General features: G+C 35.4%; 1 protein-coding gene across 1 annotated transcript in view; it reads left to right on the forward strand.

Annotated features, from left to right (window-relative positions):
* CUNH8orf34 (chromosome unknown C8orf34 homolog) overlaps window positions 1-23,951 on the forward strand; it is a 145,600-nt gene that overhangs the window by 97,780 nt on the left and 23,869 nt on the right. Inside the window, exons 9-10 of the mRNA XM_057363911.1 lie at window positions 11,532-11,617; window positions 16,599-16,672. Coding sequence (XP_057219894.1) covers window positions 11,532-11,617; window positions 16,599-16,672 — 160 coding nt within the window. The remainder of the gene's footprint in view (window positions 1-11,531; window positions 11,618-16,598; window positions 16,673-23,951) is intronic.

Genomic DNA, 23,951 nt, shown 5'->3' on the forward strand with positions numbered 1-23,951 from the left:
SCACTAGTCGCATACAAATGTGGGTTTGAGATGCAATGTTTTAGTTAATATTTTAAGATTAGTTAAAGCAAAAGGACAGTGTAGTAAGGACTTTTAACRTATTAGAGGAATCAAAAATGTAGGTATAAACAAAGAAAATACATCTTAACATTAAAAAAAAATAAATGTACTCACCATTGGGATGTAGAGTACAGTTCAAGTGTATGAACTTGTATCCTTGAGCTGTTAATGTAGAATAAATGAGGTGCTCTGTGCATGCTGCCATTGTAGATATTTTTAGAAAACTTTGTTTGTAGAAAGTATTCAAAAATTCTCATGCCAGTGAAATCTTTGCCTTGCCTGTGAAATCTTCATTGTTACTGATCACCGTCTGTGACTTTTACTCCTTTAAGATGTCTTGTCCTCCAAACAGTCTTCAAGTTAGTTTTATTTACCAGTTACCTTCTCTTTAATGATCTGGATTTTTTTTAAGTTTGGTTTTCTATGTTACAGTCTCCTCTACATCCACGCATACCTGGGATCTAATATAAACTATGTGGTGCTACGTGAAATTTAAGAATCACATCTTAATTCTCTCCAATGCACCACTGGACTTTGAGCAGATCTTCATGACATAAAGCCCTGACAACCAAGAACCTACAGGGGAGGAGACAAAAGAATTGAGGGAGACGGCTATAATTTGTCATAAACTTCAGATTAATCGTGGAAACTATGGAATTGTTGTTTGAATTGACCATCAAATATCTTTAGAGAAGAACAGGAATTAATTGGTTGGCTGAGGAATTCAATGGTGTTAATCTAGCTTCAACCAGATTTTATAATCTTAGAATTTGTATCTCAGTATCACAAAGCTCTAACWATACTAATGAGACTTGAGATCATAAAGAAGCATATGGTGGAAAACTTGATAATGAGCAATGAAGAAAACAGTCTGAAGCTTGACAAGTGAATGTAGTTTAACTGTCAAAAGCCAAAAAGCTGAAGACTGAAAATAGGGAAAAAGCTGCTGATAAAAAACCATTTTACTGTATTCGCTGTCACCAACAACACCCCTGAAACTTCAGACAGCAGAGAGAAAAATTAATGAAAGTAATTACCCCTATGAGGAAGATCATAAATACTGATTAAAGACTACATTTTAAAAACAGACCATGATGGGCTTATGGAAGATTTCCTCAAGTAAAGGAGGGAATCTTACTGAGCTTTCTCATCTTCCACTCTGCACAAGATCCCTTCCTTATAGTTTAGTACTAGTCTGCTCTCATTGTTACTGTGTTCCCTGAACAGAAAGCATTGGTATGGCTGACTTGTGYTTTGAGCTTGTCCAGGCATGTAATCCCAAAATACCTCTAGAACTGGGTATGGAAAGTTGTCAGGGAATGGATACTGCACCATGCAACATCGGGATACAGTGGGATCAGGTAGGGTGAACAATGGGCAGCATCCCCTATGGATACCATAGGTCCCAGAATAAGGAAGGACGTAACTTTTGCTACTGGTACAATTTTTGGCAGGTGGTCTAGGTTTATGTTCTTCCAGATTAGATCAAGCCATCATGGTAGACACTTCTGKTTTTTAAGCAGACTACTGCTATTCAAGTCAGACTGTAAAACTTTGTTTCCCAAACTGAGCCATTCTGGCATCAGTCACCTCAAAGAGAGTAATTCTTTGAAAATGCTTGCAGGACTAAATGACATTGAAACTCCATGGATTGTTTTTCCCTTATCTTGACCATCTGATTCTATGTACTGTCTGAGTGACATAATAAAAGGCAATATCTGCATTGGAATCTAGCAGAAAAAGTTCTGCATGTGCAAATATTCCTTAGCTGCTACATCAATTGTSAAAACTGTTTTGTGAAGGAAATCTGAGATGCTTATTTAAAGGTGGTGCAGGTATGTTTATATGAACTATAATCATCCCTTTAACTGCAGTGTTAAGAGGTGATGGAATTGGAAGAAAACCTGATCACAGTGAATATAAAATAACTCCCTATTTTTCTTTATAGACTCTAATATTATTATTATTARTCAATAATACACAGATGTGTCAGAAAGAATAATCTCTCTAGTGCTCCATATAATCCCTTGTTTGGCTCTGTACACTGTGATGTAATAGTGTGGAATGGGCACAGGTATATATGTGGTTTGGTACATGTATTTGCATAAAGAATAGTCTTTGTATGTCTGCCCAGTAACGGCAAGGCCAGCTTAGTGACTCAGTTTCTGGCAGAAATTTCTGGTTTGTTATTTTTCCTGAAATCTGGGAACAAATTACTTCTAAGTACCAAGGGGRAAAAAGTGTTTCCAGACTGAGGTGRTTGGTRCAGAATGAATGTTSGTGGAAAAATTCTGTGATTAGGGTTCATGTTCAGACTTTGAGGAAGTTTATGTCCTCAAATYTTATCAAAACTTTTGATTATATACACACATTTTTTTTCTTTCCTGTCATGCATTTCATATTATCTTTCTGACTGAGTACTATTTCTAGGTGGCTATTATTATAGGGGAGAAAGTACGAAACATTCCAGATGACTCATGTCACTATTTTATATTCTTTTTTCCTTTATCTATTTTCTTTGTAAYCTTAGTTTTATTGGACCTCTTGTTTCAAAGAGCTGAATTTTCTTCATGTTTCTTTGTGCCAGCTTCACAGACTTTGTCCTAAACAAAATGTTTTATTTGCATATTTTTCCCTTTAATAGTGGCAAACAAGTAAATTAAACTCCATATGGTAGCGCTTTATAACTTTTAAAAACCTCCTTTCACTTGGGGAAATTGAGAMCAAACCCCATATTTTTCCTTTGGCAAGTTAGAATTTCTTATAAAGTAGAAAAACAAAAATAATTACAGGAAAAGAAAAAGTTGTGGCAAAAAAAAAAATAAAAAACCAAATTTTCAGTTTGCTTTGTCAATGAGTTGAATTTGGACAGTGATTAATTTGCCCAGCTTTGGTGCATAAGTAAACACAATAATGTGTTCATTGTCTYTTGATATTGTAAGTGCTGAGTACAGCTAAAATCACTTTATCTTTCCTTTTCTGGAGTGGTGTACCACTTTGGTATCTTGTTTTTTTTCAAAACAAGAGAAAAACACAGAWGAAGAAAATAATTCAGAAAATGGTTTTACTGGCCCTAATGGTTATGGGATWGACATCATAAATAAATTTTGAGATTTGGTAGGCTGACTTGCTAAGTTGTTAGAGTAACACACTGGCTTGCCTTTTCTCTCGCTGACTCTTGTTTCTTTAGGACATCTTATTATATGCAAAATGGAGAGTATCTGTGTGATTTCTAATTATTTTTTGAGTTCATGGGTCTAAATTTGACCTCTCAAATGCATAAGATAGTATAATTTTTAGTTCTAAACCTTAATTGGTTTCATGGCAAACTCCCAGTGAATGTGAATTTTGGAAGAATGGCCAAGGTCTCTCTATTTCCAAATGTTAACAGTGTTTTGGGAAGGTAACAATATAAGACAGGAGATTTACATGAAGTGTTTAGACAGAAATCCTAGGAAGATCAGGCTTCTTTCCTCCCTTTTTTTTAAACATGAATTTCCCACTTGGTAAATTCACCAAGCAATAATTGCAGTTCCACAAAACACTGTGATAATAAAAATATCATCTGTTATCAAATATTATGTATGCTGTGATGAGACCAGTGTTTTCAGGTGACATATTTCCCTCTGTCTTTCATTTAACACCTACTTTATTTCCTTAAAGCCTGCACATGTGGRTAGACTTGTTTTTGACCTAAACAGCTGTCAGTCAGCATAAAAGAAATTGAAGACTTCCATTTGTTTGAAGAAAGATAAGTGTTAACATGTTAGTGTAAATAGACTTCGACTTGAAACATGAGCACTAGGTACATAGAATTTGCATGTGTATTACCTCTTATATATACATCTTCTCATGATAGGTCTGGTTTTGGAAATGTGGCACAGTGCACCAAGTTTATCTGAGATAGCCATACTGTAACTTAACTGACAGGGTATTAATATCTTCCTTTGCTGCAGGAAGGATGAGGCATAAGATGCTGTGAATTAATGATGTATCACTGGACTTTCTTTTGTAAGAACTATTTTTACACAGTACCTAAGTTTTTTAAAATTTCAGGCTGGTTGTAAAAAAGAGAGAACTGGTTTGAGCAGGTTGGTGCACTTGTGAACATTGAAAAGTGTTGTGGAGAAATTCTGAGAACAGTAGATGGTGAAGAATTTTTTAGGCTTTTTGAATGTACTGGTCTTGATTTGTAAAAATGGAAGCAGAAAGAGAATATTTGAAAATGAAATTAATATTATTTTGCTGGTGCTGAAAATTATTCTGCTGTCTCTCAATTTAACAGAGGGTAACATCCGCTTCATTCTGATCTTCATTTGTAGATCTTGTCAAGACATCTCTTTCTCTTTTCCTCTACAAAATCCATTTAACCCCCTCAATAATTTAAAAAGACAAGTGCTTTACCAGGCTTTTCTCCCTTCTTTTCCTTTGCTCTCTTTGATGTGTGCTTTGCAAGCTAATTCTCTGTGGCAATGTTTATAGATTCTTTCTGTTTTGTGCAATGCTGTGTTGTATATTAGCCACAGCAGTTTCTTCTGGATGAAAAAGATACAGGGAGGAAGCCAGAAGATCATGAGCTTGGGGAAGCTTGTTGGTCATAATTTGAGGCTCTGGATAGCAGTTTAATATAGCTCTTAAAGACACAAATGCACAMTCTCACACAAAACTCTTTCACAAGTCCTAGAAAAAATGGTTCACAGGAGAAGAAAGAGTGTTAAGTCTGAAAAGACTGACAAAGACTGTAATTTTTCTCCTGTGAGATAATGGTTTGAAACCAGCAGCAGATAAAAGATTGCCATAAGAATGGCTTAATTCCCCATCTTGTAAAAGGATTAGATAATTCAGTCTCTTTATGGATTCCTTACTCCGGGAAATATATTTCCACTTTTGGTTCTCAGAAATAGCTGCAGAGTGTACTTATTTAATGGCACAAAGACCTGCATTCAGACATTTTGAAAAGGCAAACAGCACACAAAAAAGATTATTTTGCAGGCTCTGTCGATGTGTGAGTTTTGCTCAGCAAGTGTATATTCTAGTATTACCAGCTGAAAACATTATGCTGTGCATTATCTACTGGTGATATGTAAACTTCCCACAAAAATCTCCAAGAGTCACTGGAAAATAGTGTTTAATTTTCAGAAGGAGAAAGGTTGTTAACCAAAATCCTTTTTTAACTACTGGTTTTGTGAATGTTCCCATAATTTGCTCTGTTCTAGTGTGTAACCACTGAGAAATAGTATCCTTAAGGAAATGAATACAAAAGCAAGAAGCAGACTGGTTTAAATGGTATTGGTGAAAATGAAGATATTTTTGATTAACTGTATCTTAGATCAGGGTGAAACTCAAATAATACAAATGCTGCATATCTCACATGTATAGAATTGCTGGTAGTAACAACATGCTCCTGCCTGATAGCCTTGCATCACTTTTTTAAAGTGGACKTTACAAATCTCTATTAGCAAGCATGCTGATTGTGTCATTAAGCTTATATTCCTACAATTTATTCGGAAATTGTATTAAATAGTTGTATTTATTCATGTAGTTTTATATTTTAATTTTGAAAATGTCTGCCTTCCTAGATAATGTTCTGCAGGGTAATTCAATAGTCCTCATGCTTTATTTCTCTTCAGTGCAGATGCTTCCTGTATTTTAGTGTGTGGTGAAAACAGAAACTATGACACTGATTTTTTTTTATATAACAAGGCAACATGCTGCAGAGTTTCCTATTGTTGCTTCAGATGTGGCAGCCACTCTCACTGTTCACCAAAGCCACAATCCTCTKTTGGAGGATCTACCTTCCATAGATCAAAGATATTTTTCTTCTATAGTTCATTGATCTAAAAATCATATAAACCGCTTGTAAAACCTTAGCTTCATTAGGAAGGTAGTGTGTGTAGCAAAGCTGATGAAGAATTTTACCAGATAAAGAGTATTTTTAGTAGTATTTATTTAATATAATTTTACCAGTATTTTCACTGGTATAGTCTGTATTGGAAAACTGACATATTTTTGTCCTGTACCTGTGAATACACTAGGAATTTTTCTGGCACAGTTTTAATGCTTTTATATTTGTAAAAGACATTAATAAAACAAATGGAATAAGTCAGAAATTCCTGGCTTTATATTTAGGTGCTGAAAAACCTTTGGATTTTACAGTAGTGTAAAGGAGTGCAGAACTTGTGGAGTCAGTAAGTCGAGGTACATGAGATCAGAACTTGGATCAGTATATTTGGGAACAAAGAATGAAGTAAACTCACCATACTATAGACAAGTCAGGACAGAAGATTATGAAAGCTTGAAATACTCTTACTGGTGTTGAAGTTGCTAGGGAAAGGTGCAAGAAAACATTCAATGTAAGCTAAAAGCTTGTGGGGCCTTTCAGGACTTTWGTTGTCTGATCTCTGTTGCTATAACTTCCCTGGAGTTATGTATTTGTCCTAGGGAAATTGTAATTCACTATTACAGTGCTATCAGAGAGATGTTAGACATAGATATGAAGTTTTAAGTTACAGAAAGGAAGCAAATTATTTGAAAGGAGAAAAAAAAAAAAGGGAAGTCCAGTAATTCAAATCTATCCTTTTCTCATCTCTGACTAAAATTCCCTTTGGCTGCCAGAGCAACTTCKTCATGTTATGTGTGTAATGAGTTTCTTTTGTTCCTAAGTTCATGATATTCATTAATCTTACAAAATGTATATTAGAGTTTTTGATCCAAATTAGTAACTATTTCATAAAGAAACTAACTATAAATCATGGAAGTATTTGTTAGGATTTTTTCAAGAGTATAGTTAACCTACTTTGAAGTAATTTAAGGAAAATAAGTAGTTCAGCAAATCAACATCTCCCTAATTAAGATTCTACCACAAACATGACACTACCTCTGTTTTTCAGAGACCTTAGTTATTGTGGCCTTAAAACTATACACCTGTTTTGGCTGATGATGAAACAACTTTACTGCTCTTTTTTGCTGGAAGTTTTTTAAGGATTCTTTACCAAACTTTACCCTACTTCTCACCAGATTCAGCYAAAAGAAGTCAACTGAGTCTTTAGCAATGCAGGTCAAGAATTTTCCAATTAAATGTGTTATCAGCAATAATGTTTCATAGAAACCAAAATGTTTTACAGTACTTATTCAGATTCAGCAAAATTTAGCTGACACAGGGCAGAGCAGAGAGAATGGCTGGAGCTGCAGTGCTTAGACATGTGATTTCCACTCTCCTCTGCCCTTTACTGTCCTGGAGGCCCTGGAGGAATTTTTCTTCATTACTAAAAAGTCAGCAGAAGCATTTGTATTTTGTTGAAATAAAAGGTTTTCAGGATTTCTCTTCAAGTGGAGTTTCAGTTTCTGTTGTTGTTCACCTCTAGGAAACATCAGAATTCAAGCACAGTTATCCAGCTCTAGTTTGCTATGTTTTAAAATAAAAATAAGTCCTTAGTTATGTACCAGAATTTGAAGGCCAGCCACATGCGCAGTAATTATATAATTCTTGCCTGTAGTTGTTTATTTGGGATTAAAGGAGATTTTGTCTAAAAATTATAACCCTTCTGCTGGTTCATTTTGGGAAGGAATAGAAAGGGATTTTGGTTATTTAAGTGACATATTTCTGGAAGACTAGGTCAAAATAGCATTAGCCTAAATATAACCTGAATTTCTCTGTCTGTAAGTGACAATCACCTCCTGAATTTCATTTGGCTCAGAAATTTCCTGAAGTACAACCTCTACTATGTACTAGCACAAGACAATTAATAATGCACGTGCTTTGAATCAGTAGTCTACACAAAGAACAAATACTAGAGATCATATATCTCACTATGAATTATCCAAAGCATTTCCATTTCTTGGTTTTGAGAATACTTCATGTCATCTCCTTAGACCCTGATATTAGAAAGTACCTATGCTTGTAATTATGTGTTTGTAATTATTTTTATTAATCCCATGTAATCCTTGGAAGTATTGTGTGAACTACGTTTTTTTGGTTGTTGTTTCTTTTTTTTTTTTTTTTTTTTTTTTTTTTGTATTGTAGTATTCTGTTAAAACATCAAATTTATTTTAGTTTCTCTAACTACTGATTTTTAGAATGTCATAAAATAGCAGTGTTGATACAGAGCACAATCATCATGTATGTCTACATTCAGTGCACTGGAGGAATTCCTAGGAAGAAATTTGTCCTGCATCCAACCTTGACAGGYTGGAGAGAAGGGGAGGGAAGAACCATCTGAAATTCAGCAAAGGCAAATGCAGGATCCTGCACTGTGGGGATGAATAACCCCTGCACCAGCAAAGGCTGGGGGCTGACCTGCTGGAATCTCTTTGGTCCTGAAGTCCTTAACAGTTTTCTTGGAAGAAGCCCTTACAGAACACATTTTGGGGTCAAAGAAAATTGAAATATTTACCTGTAGGCTGTTTGCTTTTGTAGCTCTTGAAGTTCCAACATGCAGCTGGTTAATATAATATGAAACAATGTCCTCTAAGCAAGAGATTACTCTAGAAACAGGTATGGGAAAAAATGTTGGCTATCAGGTATCTAATTTAGACTCACATTAAAATAATTARTAGCTGAAATAATGTTTTAGTTAATAACTGAAGTAGTCCATAAAGTGTTGGTAAGATAGTAGTTTTTAGGTAACTCTCCTAGACCTATACATTTTTCTAATCTATGCTTCTTTCTGCTTAGGAGTTATTAACTGTTTTCATTTTACTGTTGAGATGTCTTACGACTAATATTACTTTTGAAGAAGAAACTGTAATAGTCCAAGTAACAGAATTGCTTTGGCATGAAATGGTGTTTGTGACTTTTTGTTGCTTGAGTCTCATGAAAATCTATTCTAATATGGATCTAAATGTAAGAAATACATAAATAAGTTGAAAATTGAATGTGAAAATGAGGTCCGGATATGTCAAATGTCTAATTCACCCATCTACCCARTAGCCCAGCCATTTCTTCCCCCAAAGGGAAATCAAATGAAAAGGATTTTCTGATTAGATACCTTGAATTTTTTTTTTGGTGTGTTCTTCATGAGGCAATGGACCGCTTAAATATATCTAAATTCTAGAATAAGATGAGAATAATTTCAGATGCTCATGTCTGGTTTGGATTTATTGAAGTTCAGAATAGGAACATATTATAAAATCTTCAAAATTCKAATGAGATAAAAGAAGCAACTCTTACTTCTACAGATAGTTTCCATATGTCTGCAGTGTAAGCAGAAAAGATTGGAGTTATTTTCCTTTTAGCTAAATATAAATCAACAACCAACATGGCTGGAGAGAAGAGTATGTCACTTCTTGTTCCTGCAATTTTGTGCATATTCTGCTAAGATTGAGTATATGCTTGCAGTAGATGTATATATGCATGCAATGAAGGAGCATGGGTGAATTTTATTACAAAATAAGATGATGCGATATTTAAAATCTTCCCCTTTTTTCACAGTTATTTCACTTGCAATGTGTTTTCTCCATATTTGAATATTTGTTGGATAATGGTACAACATTATTTGCTTCTGTTTGACAAGCTAGGCTTTTGAAGAATTGTCAGCTAGGGCCCTAGAAGCCAGGTACAGAACTGTAAAGGATTCAAAGAGGTAATTTTTAAAATTAGGTKTACAGTTTCTAAGGTTTACATTTTATTGTCTTGAGGAGTTTGGTGTTCTATGGAACTGCCTCCTTAGATAAAAAATATTGATTTAGATTGGGCTTTCCATCATAGATCATTCTAGGGGCAATAAAAGGAGATAAAGTCATTGGGGAAGAGAGGTGTTGGGGAAAYGATTTTGAGGAGTACAAATACATATGGACTTAAGATCCATATATGTTACATAACTGTGAGAGTCATAAAACATGAAATATGAAATTTAGGTAGGGCAGATAAGGGGGCTCTACTTGATTTCAAAGGTTAATTTTCAAGCTGTTTAAAACAGCTGCAGAGAGTAAGAATACAGAGGGAAAAGAACTTTTTTTCTTCCAAGAGATAAGTTATTTCTTTCCCCAAGGTTTTACTTCAATGCATTTTTATGATTCCTGGGCTTTGCAAAATTGAATTGCATTTTTCTTATTCTTTTCATGTCTGAATAAATCCAAGGTAAGATAACCTTTATGTAAATGGCAGTTACATTGCATTTAGAGCTACAAACCATTTCTTCAGAGCAGAATTTGTACTCAGGATTCATAAGAGCCTGAAGAAGGATGGTGGGACTMCTGGGATGCTCATTTGAAAGAACAGATATAAGCACTATTTGTAYAAATTGCTGTCAAGGCATTGCAGTCAGCTGGTGCAGCAGGAAAGCCTAAAGACAAAGTCTGCCATAATTACTGTACTTTTCTTTTAACAAGTAACAAAGAAGGAGGAAATATTCTTTCATGTATTTCCCTGTGGTAGGTTAACCTTGGCTGAGGTCCAGTTCCCTACCCAGCCAGTACAAAGACAGGAGAAAATAGGAAGTAAAAGCTTGTGGATTAGGACAAAGACAGGGAATTTTTTTGCCAGTTACTGTAGTGGGTGAAGCAGACTTGACTTGGGGAAAATTAGTTAAATTTATTGCCAATTAAAACAGATTTAGGTGATGAGAAACTAAAAGACGACATTAAAACCACACTTTTCCTCCTTCCTTTCCTGGGCTCAACCTCACTCCTTCACTTCCTACTTTCTCCTCACTCCTCATTCATCCTCACTGGACCCCCTGAGCTGTGCAGGGGAGATAGGGAATGGTCTGTCAGCTCCTCTCAGGCCTTTCTTCMTCACCACACTTTYTACCTGCTCCAGTGTGGAATCTCCRTTGGCYACAGTGCATCCAGGACATATTCACCAGCCTTGGTGTGRGTCCTGCATGGGCTGCAGTGGATACTGGCTCTGTCATTTCCCCATGGGCTGTAGGGGAATATCTGCCCAGGGTGTGGAGTGCCTCCTCCTTTGACCTTGGTGTGTCCTCTGCTGTTTCCCAGTCTTTATGTTCCCAGATCTTCTGCTTGTGTGGCATTGTGGCTGGCTCTTCCTTAACTACGTTTCCTCCAAGATGCCACCATTTTGCCTGAAGGGCTCAGCCCTGCCCTGCCGTGGCTCCTTTTGGAACCAGATGGAGCCATCTGTGTCTGGCTCAGGGGCAGCCCCAGACTCTCCCTCACCAAGGCCACCCCACTGCCAACACATTGACATGGACATCCAGTCCAGCCCTATTCAATCAAAATATTTTTGAAGGTAGGGAAGGAAGTTTCACATGCACACCMAACTCCCACTTTTGTTAAACAAGACTTACAAAAATGCATGARCTAGGATTCAGTTGGCTGTTCCTTGGAGGCTAGTTTTGGTTACCAGACAGATGTTATGATTGAAACACAGGTGTGGGCTTGTCAGCAAAGCTGCTCTTTCAAGTAGGGCAATGTTGTGAGTAGGGTATGTAGGCAGGGATAACATTCTTCTGTGTCTTATCCATGGAATATGATTGCAAATGATTTCATTGCATTTTTCCATAATTTAGATTGCAAGGGGATAATTTGGCAGAAAGGCCAGAAGATGTCTCCATGGTATCTCAGACGTCTGAGCCAGCAGTGTCAGACTCTGATGGTAAGTTGTATAAATATTTGCTGCTCATAAAAAAATCCCAAACATCAACATCTTGAATTTGAGAGTAGAGRTTATGTCTGTAAAAGATTAAACACTTCCAGGAGAGTGTTCCTGGGCATTTGAACTYAGTAATTTACACTTCAAATTTATTCAAAGAGCCACTAACATGTTTTTTGTCATGACCAATTCACACTCCAGAAGGATTCCTAGGCATATTTTGAGAGGTGCATTGGACCAGAATTTGTTCTTAGTATACAGATTATATGTTAGCTCACATTTAAAACAGCTTAATAGCCCACATTTAAAACAGCTTAATAGCCCACATGTAAAACAGCTTAATAGCATAGACATGGGCTGTTCATTGCTGGTTGGCTTTTATGCCAAAGAATGATCTTTGAAATATTTAATTTATTACTACATAGGCATCCAGATGATTCAAGCAATTTACAGTAAAAATAAAGAGTTTACAAGATAACTCTGAAAAACATTTTTTCTCCTCTTACAAACATGTTCATATGTTGGGTTAATCTGCAGTCAGGACACTCAGACTTATTTCAGTTTCTTCTCAGGTTTTTGAACAGAGTAACACCTGGAATGTTGAAAAAGGCACTTCATAAGGGATATCTTTCCAGAGAATGCCCAGCTTTCCTATGAAAGATAAGGCTGATGAAGGTTAACTTTATCTTAGCTGCTGCTGTAAAGCAGAGAGAAGSAAATAGAGGTTTTGATAGAGAATCTGCAAAGATAAACCTTTCAGTCCATTCCCTTACTATTGGGCAGACCCAGCCAAGTCTACAAATTGTATGGTTTGATTTGCAGTATAGTCTTCATCATAAGTTAGTTATGGTGATCAATTAACACACAAAAAAACCAGAATGAACTTTTAAAAAAGTTTGTCCTACTCTGTTTGGTGTCTAATGCTATTATATGTTCTATTAGGTATCACAGCAACCTGAGCTTTCACTCATTTCTCTTGCCTCATTTGTTAACTAACAATTAGTAACTAATGGATTTTTAAAGATAAATTTTTCAAACTTTTTTTTTTTGTGGGAATTTTGTGGTTTCCTGCAGTCAAGACATTGGCTTTTTCTTTTATCTGGCATTGATCACTTAATTGAACAATGTAATGGGGATTCAGAATCTCYGAATATGATATCCATACAGTCTCCATGAAGATTGTCAGCAAGAGATGCTCAGACTGGTGACTTCAGTCAAGCCCTGTGAAAGGAAGGAAAAATTCTTTTGTTGTGAGAGTGATTCCCGAAAGGGAATTAGTAGTGTCTTGCTTGGAATAGGTAAGGGAATATGCATGCATGAGATTATTGCAGCAAAAGCAAATAAATAGGTAATACAGACATGTAGGAAAAGGTTCTACAGTTCACATCACAAAATAGTTTTTGAACAGATTTCATTCTTCCATTTTCTTTCCTTGTGACCCTTTGCTCCTGAAGTGAAAACATGCCCACTTTGCCMTGCCATCGTGGGAATAGCAGGCTTCAATTAAATAGTTAGCTGTTGCTAAGCAGCAGAGACCAGGATTAAAGCAGGTGAAAYGATCAGAAAGTACTGGATGCTGTGTAATATGGAGCTGGATCTTGTGATGGTCACAGGATATGGAGCACAGAAGTGCTACAGCTGTTCTACCTTTGGYCCTTCACATGCTTCTGAATATTCTGCGGTCAATATGGCAGATATTTCTCTAAAATAAACACCACTTTCAATAAAATATAGGGARTAAAATTTAGATAGGTAGGTGGAGCAGTGACATTTGTGTCATTATAAATACGTTTATCTCATGTCTATGAATATACATGAACCTGTTAGTCATACAGCTAGAAAAGAGCAAGGCCTCTCAGGCAAAAAGGYTGAGGTCAGCAGTAGGGTAATGCCAAATCTCTGTCAAGAGGTGCCCTCAGAAATGTTCAGTGTTTCAAAACATATGATTGGGGCATTTTTCCTAAAAGGTTGGCTAATGTTACATTTAGATTTGAAAAAAAAAAACCACAGCTGGATTTCACAAGTAGGTACAGACACAGAACTCAGGGAACTGCCCATTCCAGTAATCTTTCCTATGAATGCAGCACATTATTTGCTCTCTGTGCATCTGATACTTATTTCCAATAAATATCATGTATGAGAGAATGATGAAAGAAACTCATAAAGATCCTGCTAAAAAAACCCTAGGTAATCACGGCATTGTTGCTCTGTATCTTTAGTTACTATATCATGACATAGTGACTAGCAGGCTTCACTTACCAAGTTTATTTGAATTTGTTTTCTGCTGTTATTTATCAGTACCAATGATCTTACTGAGAGAAAACTGCTGTGGGAAGTGCTGATGCAAACCATTCATTCAAGAATAAGCAAGCAAGATACGGGTGCACAGCAAAGTTTGAGTTGCTTTCTTTAGATAACGATCTGTTTCTGTTGTTAGATCTGGAACATCGCTCCTGTGGATTTCARATGAACTGAGCTCAGAAGTAACTGGCAGAACATCTGATCTATCAGCTCTTATAAATAAGCCTCATTTTAAACAATTCCATCTCTTAAAGTTAATGTAGTAGCTTATGTGAAAAGATCACATGCAGCATCAGACACTACACTGACTGCTGGCAATCCGAATCTGGTTCTAATTAACACTGATTTCCCTCTAGAATAATCCTGCTGAATTGGACAGAGTTGTGTTTGCTCTAAGTTGCAAAAATGAGGGGTAGGAATCAGGTCTCAAGAGGGAAGAGCACAAGGCACTTTAAGGCTGCAGTTTCTTTTTGTTGTCCTAAACTATACCTCTCAAAAATGTTTGTTTTCCATTGGACCACTTCACAGGGAAGAACTAGGGGAAGAATTYAATAGGTTCTTGATTTTTATTAGAAGCAGCAGCATTGATGACAGCACAACAAACTTCTGCTGTAGATACCAAGCCAGTCTGGTGTGTCTCTTGGATCAGTTCTTTACTGAGCCTTGCTCTTGTTCTGTAGAGGAAGAGAATGGCTGAGGCTTCAAAAGATACACACTATGACAGAGCTAATGMAGGAAAATCTACATCTGTCAGCCCCAGTGTGTTTTTCAGGTTAGGGGGATTTTAGAAGCAATCTATTTATGATATGGTTTTTTGGGGTGGGAGATTAGATATTTAGAAATAGTATCACTAAAGGATAATTGTTCATTTACTTCCAATTTCCWGTAAGAACCATAAACCTTGTTTCACTTGTTTCATTCTCTTCCGATGAAAAGTACCTTACCCTTTGAGTAAAGCCATGATAAAAGGCAGGAAAAGAAGACATTATTGCAAATAAAGCTTTTGCAGTTGATGCATTCTTGTAGAAGGAAGTTTAACATGCAGTAACTTATTAAGGAGTAATCTCTTARCATAGGATAAATGAAAAGCATAGCACCTCTGAACCACTCCTCAAATTACTGAGAAAAGCTGTTTGTAATGTGAGTTTCATTGTAGTTTAATGTGCAACTCCACGTATTTCTGAGGTGCGGGCAAAGACTTGTTTCTTTTGCAACTCTACTGGAATAATAAAATTGGACCAAAATTGATAGATTCTATGCCACTGGGTAAATGTGGTATTTCCTGTTCTATTGTGCTATTRCCACTACAGATCTACAGATTGGATTGTGATGCATAATACTTAGTTTGGTAAACGACTTTTACTAGAGCAAATTTCACATCAGTAGTTCATTCCCTTTCAAGCAGGAGCCACTGGTTTTTATTATTCACAGTTAGCTAGTAGAAACTGGAGAAAACTAAATTGTGTCGTTTCTGTGTAGTTGTTTTTCTTGTTTGGGTTTTTTGTTTTTTTGTTTGTGTGGATTTTGGGTTTCTGTGGGGGGTTTTTGTTTGTTTCATTTTGTTTTGTTTTTTTTTTTCCTTTAAAGTGTTGATGTAGTAGAAAGGGCGTTGGAATGTAGAAGTTTGAAATTGGGGGTGTTCAATAGAAATACAAATAGATGAAACATGTATAGTTCCTGGTGGAACTGCAGGACTGGGGTGAAAAATTGAGGATACAAATATGTGGGAATTGGGATTGAGAACTAGATAAGGCGATGGCAAAAGTGCAGCATTGTCTCTGAATTCCCTGACCACAACTGTGCCTCATCATCACCTCTTCCTCCTCCACTTTCATTTGTGTTTGCCATGGATTGGTAACCACAGTTGCCAGACTTCAGTGTAGTTCTGCTTTCACAGTAAGTACAGTCTGAGATGTTTAAAAATTGGATTCTGGAARCATAAGGGCCTCCCTGCTAAGTGTCTAAATAACAGCAGAACATAGGGAAGGTCAAGACATCTTGTTTTCTTAGGCTGCTGATGCAGCATCTAAGTGCCTTAGCAGAGTGTTAGGCAAAGAGTGAAACTTCATGGAATGTTACCTGGAAATTGCTTTCTCTGTCATGGGTGCATAAAATCTGTTTTAAGTCATTATACATGTCTCAAAAAGACTCCTCACAAAATTCTGTCATTTTACAAATGTGGAAATACAGGCAAAAATAATACTTGCATGGCTGGTAAAAATTGTCAAAATTGACCACAACTTTTTTACTTCAACTATTTTAACTGAATTAATTGAATATAATTTTATTCATTTGATTAAATGAGATAATTTTTTACTAAAGATCCACTACTCAATTGTGTAAAAGGTAAGCAGTATTTATTTTAAACAATAAAGGGTAAACAATAAAGTTTAAACAATAAAGGGTAATAAAGAACCTATAAGAYACTTGGCAGCAAGATACCTTGGTTATCACTCTAGTCCTGTTGGAGACACTGTTCCACGTTAGATTAAGCTTATAAATTAAAATCAGACATAAAATCAGACATAAATTACAATCCATTGAAGTGTAACTGAAAAGTAGTGCTTTTACAGTAGCCACATTTACCTTCCCAGCAGTAAATTTATAGGCATTATATTTTCAAAGTGACTAATGCTTACTTGATTAGAGTGATTTACATTTCTCTTCTACCTTTTTGGAACAGCTCAAGTACCTGGGGTTGAAACACTTGCAGAAGATATTGATGAATTTCAGAATGCCTCTCAAGTGGCAGGATCCGTAAGTACCTTCCCTTATGGCTAATCCTGCAAATTTTAAAAGTAGTTTCTTAAAAAACAGGTTGTGCATAAAGATAAAAGTTRTGTTTGCCAGCACTGCTATCCTAGAGAGAAGAAAACTGAATTTATGTAACCCTTCTGAATTTTCAGTTMTCAGTCTGTTTTAATTTTTTCTTTCTAAGAAAGATGGTATTWTGAAATACTTTATTATAAACTACAAAATCATATATTATTGGACATGCCCATATAGTACTGAAATTGCAGTAGTTTTATACTCTCTATGTTTTATATTCTCTATGTTTTTAAATGCTAGTCAAATATTAATTTTACCAGATGATACTCAGTTTTACAAATTGAAGAGAACGAAACTCTAAATTTCATTCTGAAATATGAAATTGTAATATCTCAACTATAATTTAGCTTATTGTTAACATCTGCTTGAAAAYGAATARACAAGAKCAGTCTAGTTAAAATGTATGGCTAGTTTATGTATCTGTTTTAAAAGAATGCAATATCATGCTTGGTAATATCTCTATCAGTTTTTTATTTTGAAACATAAGAAAATCTTTGCAGATATGCACTTTGTAGAAAAATAATCACCAGAAATTTTTTTTTTCAAAAATTATATAATCATAATTTTGGCACTAGTTGTATTGCATCAGGAATTTGAATATAGGTTAAAGAAGGGATTTTTTTTCCCTAAGACAAATGACTTGACAATATTTGTTCTTTTTTGCAAAATTTTAGGCAAGTATAAAAGGACACAATTCCTATTCAGTCTGTTCAACAGTACAGGTTTATAGTACATTTTAATGTTGGTATAGGAAGTGAAAGAAGAACTCAGTGTTTGTTAGCTAAGGTAAAAATGGTAATATAAAGAAAGAAGAAAAATGGCAATGCAGATTGGTCTTACAGTCTTTCAGGCAGCTGATTAGGCAATGTGAATAAAACTAGATAATATTGAACATAAAGTATTATCAACCAGAGTTATCAAAGCAGTTCATGGATAAGGATTTCCAGTTCAATTCCTAAAGCTCTTTGAGAGCTTGGAGTGCAAGAACCTCACAGAGCATTTGCTGATATTAGGCAAAAAGAGTAAGGAACAGAACTTCAATTGCATTGCTTGAAGCTTCTTTTTCAAACCTCCTTTCTGCTTCCCACCAGTGAATTGAGGGAAATAATAAATTTTGCRGCAGTTTCTGAACCCACATTTTTTAATTGATTTAGACCCACAAATACAAACTTGGATTTATTAATTCTGCAAACATGTAACATAGGGAGACAGCAACAAATGAATTAAATTAGATAGAAAATAAAAACACAAGGAAGACAAAACGTTGTTATGCTTATTAGCAAAATCTTGTTAAAGAATTGTACAGCCTTCAGCTGAACAGTTTTACATGTAAGCTCTATGTGTGCATGCTTGGGGGCAAACATTTGTACCCGTGTCATTTCATGCTCTGTGAGTTCCAGGCTTATTTAAGGTTGCCTGGAGGAGGAGTCTGCCAGAGGCAGTAAGGTTACCTGGGCTGAATCTCTGGAAGTCACACTGGCTGATGCTGTTATTGCCATCACTGCAAAGAGAAGACAAGAGCAATTGCAGCTCTTGCTGTGCCTATCCATCCTCTCCTTGGGRCAAAGTTATTTCACATCCCCAAGCTCTTGAAAAACTACTTTGCTGAACGCTTTCTAAGGACCCAGTCACCGGTAGTTCATACGCTTTGGGGTTTTTTTGGTGTATTGTATCTCCAAAAGAAACAAACAGTTTCTCCAACTGTTGTTGTTGCCTTTTAAGGCTCTGAAGGAGAGATCTGTTCCATGGTCCCCTAATAATTTTCAATAGACTTACTCTTTGTCAATCTTGACATAAAAAATAATAGAGATAAAACTGAGATGCCTCATAGGAAGGCTGTGTAGATAAATGCAATCTTGCAATGGATTTCCACAAAGCCTTCAAAGCAGTAAGAAATATGCCTCTAAAATGWTTTCAGAATTGATACCAAAATGCATTCTCATGACTTGAATGATTTTTAGATATTATGTGAGATACGAGATGAGGGAAAAATAGAATAAGGTGTTGATCAGTCATTTCTCATAAATTGGACAAATTGGTTCATGGCATTCACTCAAATGTGCATATTACATGTAAAAATTCCTGATGTGGTTCAAGATGTGCAGTGTTTAATATTGGTGCTGCATTCCAATAGGGCAATTTGAGTCTGTTGCTAGTTAAATAGATGATTATAATAAATTTTTCTCTGCTGATGTGTATTTGACAAATTTTTCTCAAAGGTGCCTTGGCCTTCAGAGGATAAGTATTTTGAAAAAAAATGTAGGATAAAGTGCAAAAATTATGTATAAGGATCTTCAGAAAAGAGAACTTTCGCTTCTTTTTKTCGTGTTCCATATATGAATCCACATGTAAGATCTTTGATATGGATATGAAAACAATCTGGATATTAGTACTCAAAAGAACTAGTCAGCATCTGTGTCTATAACATGATTTGTGAAAGTTGCACTATAGTTCTATTATGATTTTCAGTAGCTTTTTATGTTTACTGTTCTATTTCTGAAAAATCTTGATGTTTTTGTAATTAGACCTTTTTCTTTAAACTTTTTAAAATACAATCTTTTGTTGTGTTACGTTTTTCACAAAAAGGGTTAATGTTTGAAAAATTGAGAACTTAGATTTTCCGTGCTGCATGATCCCAAATCCCCGTTCTTGACGAATAAGTGAGTGAAGCTGGCAAAAAGCTGGTAGAAGTATTTACAAGAATCAGCATTTTCCCCAAGTGTTTTGCAAAAATTCAAAGTGGAAGCAAGCATTCAAAGCATCCTTAGAGATCYTAGTTTACTGCCTGGCAAATATTTTGTGTAATGAAAGGTGCCAGGCAAAATGCAAAAGCTTTTTCTTGAGATTTTTTCACTGTGGTGAGCTCAAAGTTTGCTAGCCAAACATTTAGAACATTTCCAGAAACATGAAATAAAATAAGACTCTGAGAAAATACAGAAGATACTAGGAAAAATTTAAGTGGCCTGGAATTGTAACAGAAATGKAAAAGCAGGGTATCAGAGGAAGCTGGTAACTTTACAGTGACTGACAGATAGAAACAAGCACAGGCATTGAGCAGATCAGATTGAGTAGCCTTTACCGTCTCTCTGAGTTGTTTCTTATATCACCTGGATCTAACAGGAATTATGCTTAGTTTTTGGGGTTTTTAATGTGAATCTTGCCTTGCACATGCACATAAAAAGGTCTATTTTTCTTTGTAAATTATCCATGCAAGGGAAACCAATTCAAATGCACCAGAAACTGGAAGAAGAAAGTTGTCCAACTGCAAAATGTATTTCTGCATGAATTCACTGTGGTTTTTTTTTCTTTATTACTGTGGGAAAAATACTGTGATAAAGTGTGTTATAGAAGTGTTTTGTTTTAAACAATTTTTTCCCTGTATTCCCTACTGCTTTGGAACTTCTCATTTGCTTTCATAGAAGAAACACAGACAWGGATTTTCTGTAATTAATGCATAAATTCTTTAATTCAGTTTTTGAAATGACTTGAGGCTTCATGCACAAGGAAAAATTAAGCTTTTAGTCTTGCTGTCAATAGATGTTGAATTCAATGATATTACAATGATACATGATTTCAATTCTAYTTGTTAGAAATTTTCATAGCTTTTCGCTCCGCTATTTTCCCCTAGAACAATACAATGAAGTAACCTAATTACTTGTAGAAGTTTGAGTATAATCAACAGAAATCACCCAAAATTCTGCATTTAACTAAATCTATAAAATATTTACTGGGTTGGGGTCATTGTTCACCATTTAGCAGGTTAGTCATTAAAAGAGTTATTTTAAGACTGCACAGCCATGTCAGGAACAACAGCAGTGCAACTTGGAAGTAGTAGGAATTATAAAGGTCTTATTTATGTCATATTTATGTGCATATTTATGTCCAAGTGAGTGATTTGCTGAACATATTTAAGTCCAGATTAGTGTGTTCTGATACAGGAGTTTTCAAATCCAAACTGAATTTTGTAATTATGTGGAAATTCAGGCACTTGAAGGTGAAATTTCAGATTTTAACTTCAAATTTTAAAAATTSTGTAAAAATAATAACAGATAATATTACATTACTGCTACTCTTCCACAGGTAGTAAAAAAATCCCATACAAATGTGTAAGKTCAACCTCTGTTAGGTAAATTAACAATACAGTATGGTTAGAAAAACACAGATAATTCCTGCAAGTAGTTAAGAAAGTAGTTTGAATTGCATACCTTAAACCTGTTTGGTTGAGACCTCCCTTATGTAAAACAAAATTCATAAAACAGACATAGATTTTGTATATACAGCTGAAAAAAAATATTTCCTCTTGGGTGAAAACATTAATATTATAAAATATTTAATCCTCTAACATGTAATTCTAAATTGAAACAATATTATAAACTTTGGAAAAATATGTGCAAAAAAAAAACATGAATGAATGCCTTGTTTCTGCCTGTCTAAAAGTTTGGGTTCTTAGGCATGACAAATTCAGAAATATTAGTCCAAGTAACAGTAAATAAAACAGAACTGAAGTTTAGAAAAAATTGTTCTGATTGCATTTCAAAAACTGAAACAAATTTGATTCCCAGGTGTCCACATATTTCCTGCTTTCCTGTAAACAGAAAAACTGTGTAAGTTTACTCAAACTACCATTTTTTTAGTGTAAAGTTTAGCGTAAAATGTGCTGCTGGCTGGCGGCCACGGGAAGCCAAAACCTTGTAATTTCAATTTCATGGCATTTCAAGTAGAACAGGCCCTAATGTGGAAGGGGGGATTAGAGGTGACAGCCGATATTGTAACAGAGCTTCAAGAACACTTGTTATTTTTACAGTATCAAATKACTTGCTCACCTTATGTCCTTGAACAGATTATGGAAGCTGAAAGATTAAATATTAGATGACCACTTTACAGAAAATACATGTTGAATGAAGAATCCCTAAACAAAATATTGCACAAAAAAATTCCACTGCATTCCTAACATTTGTACTTGCCACCTGCTTGGCCAGAGTGGAAGAGACACTTGTGAACAAATTGTTCAATAAAGAGGTTCGGGGATTTTTTTTTTTTTTTATTTAGAGAGATCTCTGTCAAATGTGTCAGTTTAAGATATTTAAGTTACTCAGCAAAGAAATGCTATGTTATGCATAGAAAGATAAGCATGGTTTTATTCCTTACGCTTCTGTCTCCTGAAGCTACCAATAAAATTTCCACTTGATTAGCAAAACTTTGTAAAATCAAAAGTACCATTAATACACTTCTCATATACTTACAGCTTGCCAGGAACTAACTAATTTGGTTTCACTTCCTTTTCCTCATTTCACTGTGATCATTCAATTCACATAGTCTCCCTCCACCAAAAACTATGTGTGTATCTGGGCATTCACATGAATACCTGGGCTTTACTCTGAAAAAGGCCAAATTGACATAGAAATAYGTGCTGAATAGTTTAGTAACACTTTTTATGGCCAGTGAGGAAGAGGAACTTATTTTCTGACAGGTACTTGATTCCAGGTGATGTTAGTGAGTTGGAACCCTGACTCCTGGTTTTAGCTAATCTGAAAAGTTGTACCTCAGTGGAACTCCCCAGGCATCAGGGGGCATTACATAGCCCGTGCCAATTCAGCTTGACAGTGAGATCAAGACATTTACATCTGCAATGGTGTTTTTTCAGGGACAAAAGCTGTACTGATTCATGCTGTGTAGCATTGTGCTACAGACTGAAGCACTTGAAAAGTGAGCTTGAAAAAACTTTCTTACTCTTATTCATGACCTCCTTCATTTTATTTCTGTTCCAATGGGGCGTTCCCAGTAAATGATGGTATTTTCCAGAAGTTTGGGGAATCAGTGATAAGAAGAGTTATCTCTGGCCTTATTGTTTGTAATTTGTTATTTTAGCAGTAATTGGGCTAAGGGATTAAAGGAAGAAAAAAGCAATAATGAATGTATTGTATGTGAAGAAATGATGATATATAAAGAAAGCCTCTTAAGAAATGGACACAAAGTTGACCTTCAATGTTGACAAATGTTTCCCCAGTGCTTTGAAGGTATTTCTGGTGCAGAGGGACACTRCCTTACCTTCAAAGTTTGAAGGTGATGAAGAGGACACAGAGTTGTTTCTACAATTTAGAAAGACAAGAATGTCTTTCAGGAATATCCTCTTACTTAGATCTCATTAATCTTGTTAATGTAAATAGGCCATTTATAAATTTTGTGCTAATATTTATAAAGCTTAATGAAGGAGCAAGGACAATGATAGTTTGGAAGGTGCTGAAATAATTAGGATTCTATCCACATACTTCATACATACATGCTGTATTTTTCAACTACTTTCAGTCTGTTGTCATTATCATGAAAGTCTAAATTAACTGAAATTAGTGTTTTACCTCTGCAGTTCCTGGCCAGGAGACAAGGGGTAAGTTTTGGTGAAGTGCACTAAGAATGTTTAMATAAATGGCTTGCAAGCCTGAATCTCTTTCTTAAGTGACATATCTGAATTGCTGCTATCTATCCAGTGGAGAGAAGGGGCTCCAGGGAATTCTGCTGGAGCTATACAAATTCATTTATTCTTGCATTTGAATTGACATGCTTCCAGAGCCTTCTTGATAACATCCCCTGCTTTCAGCTTGTGTTTATCTTTTAGGAATAAGGCTGTTGCATAAATTGTTTGCTGGAGAGACTGAGGACCTCTGTCTGTGTTTATGCCTTATTCACCTAGATTAACTCATAGTCTCCAAATGTTAAAAAGTATTTTTCAATGTTCAGTGTTATTTAGATGTATATTAAAGAATTACATAGGCCTGCCTCCAAAAATGTTGTTGGTTATAGCCCTGGAATATTTAGCTTCATAGAAAGAATAAAAAATGGTTGCAATACAGTTTAAATGTCTTATGCCCTTTTTTCCCCAGATCATTAGGGGAATTTTCTATCAGGCAAGCATTTCATTGAAGGTGTTACTACTACAATAAGCACATAATTTGATGTCAAATTAAATTGCTAATATTAAATAYCTTCCATAGCTACCATAGCAGTACTGTTCTGATCTTTTGTGAAGCTATTGCCTGAAAAAATGTCATAAACTTATGATGTTGCATAAAACAAAAAATGCACAGTAATAGTTACAAAATTTGGGGAAAAAGTCATCCAAAGTTATCTTGGTTTCAAAGGCTGTTGGAACTGTGTGTCTGAAAGGGAGTTTGAGCATGTAACGGTGTGTAATGATAGAGACTGAATACCT

The sequence above is a fragment of the Malurus melanocephalus genome, unplaced genomic scaffold (assembly GCF_030028575.1).
Source record: "Malurus melanocephalus ecotype Western Australia unplaced genomic scaffold, MMel_1.1 scaffold_32, whole genome shotgun sequence".
Classification (NCBI taxonomy): Eukaryota; Metazoa; Chordata; class Aves; order Passeriformes; family Maluridae; genus Malurus; species Malurus melanocephalus.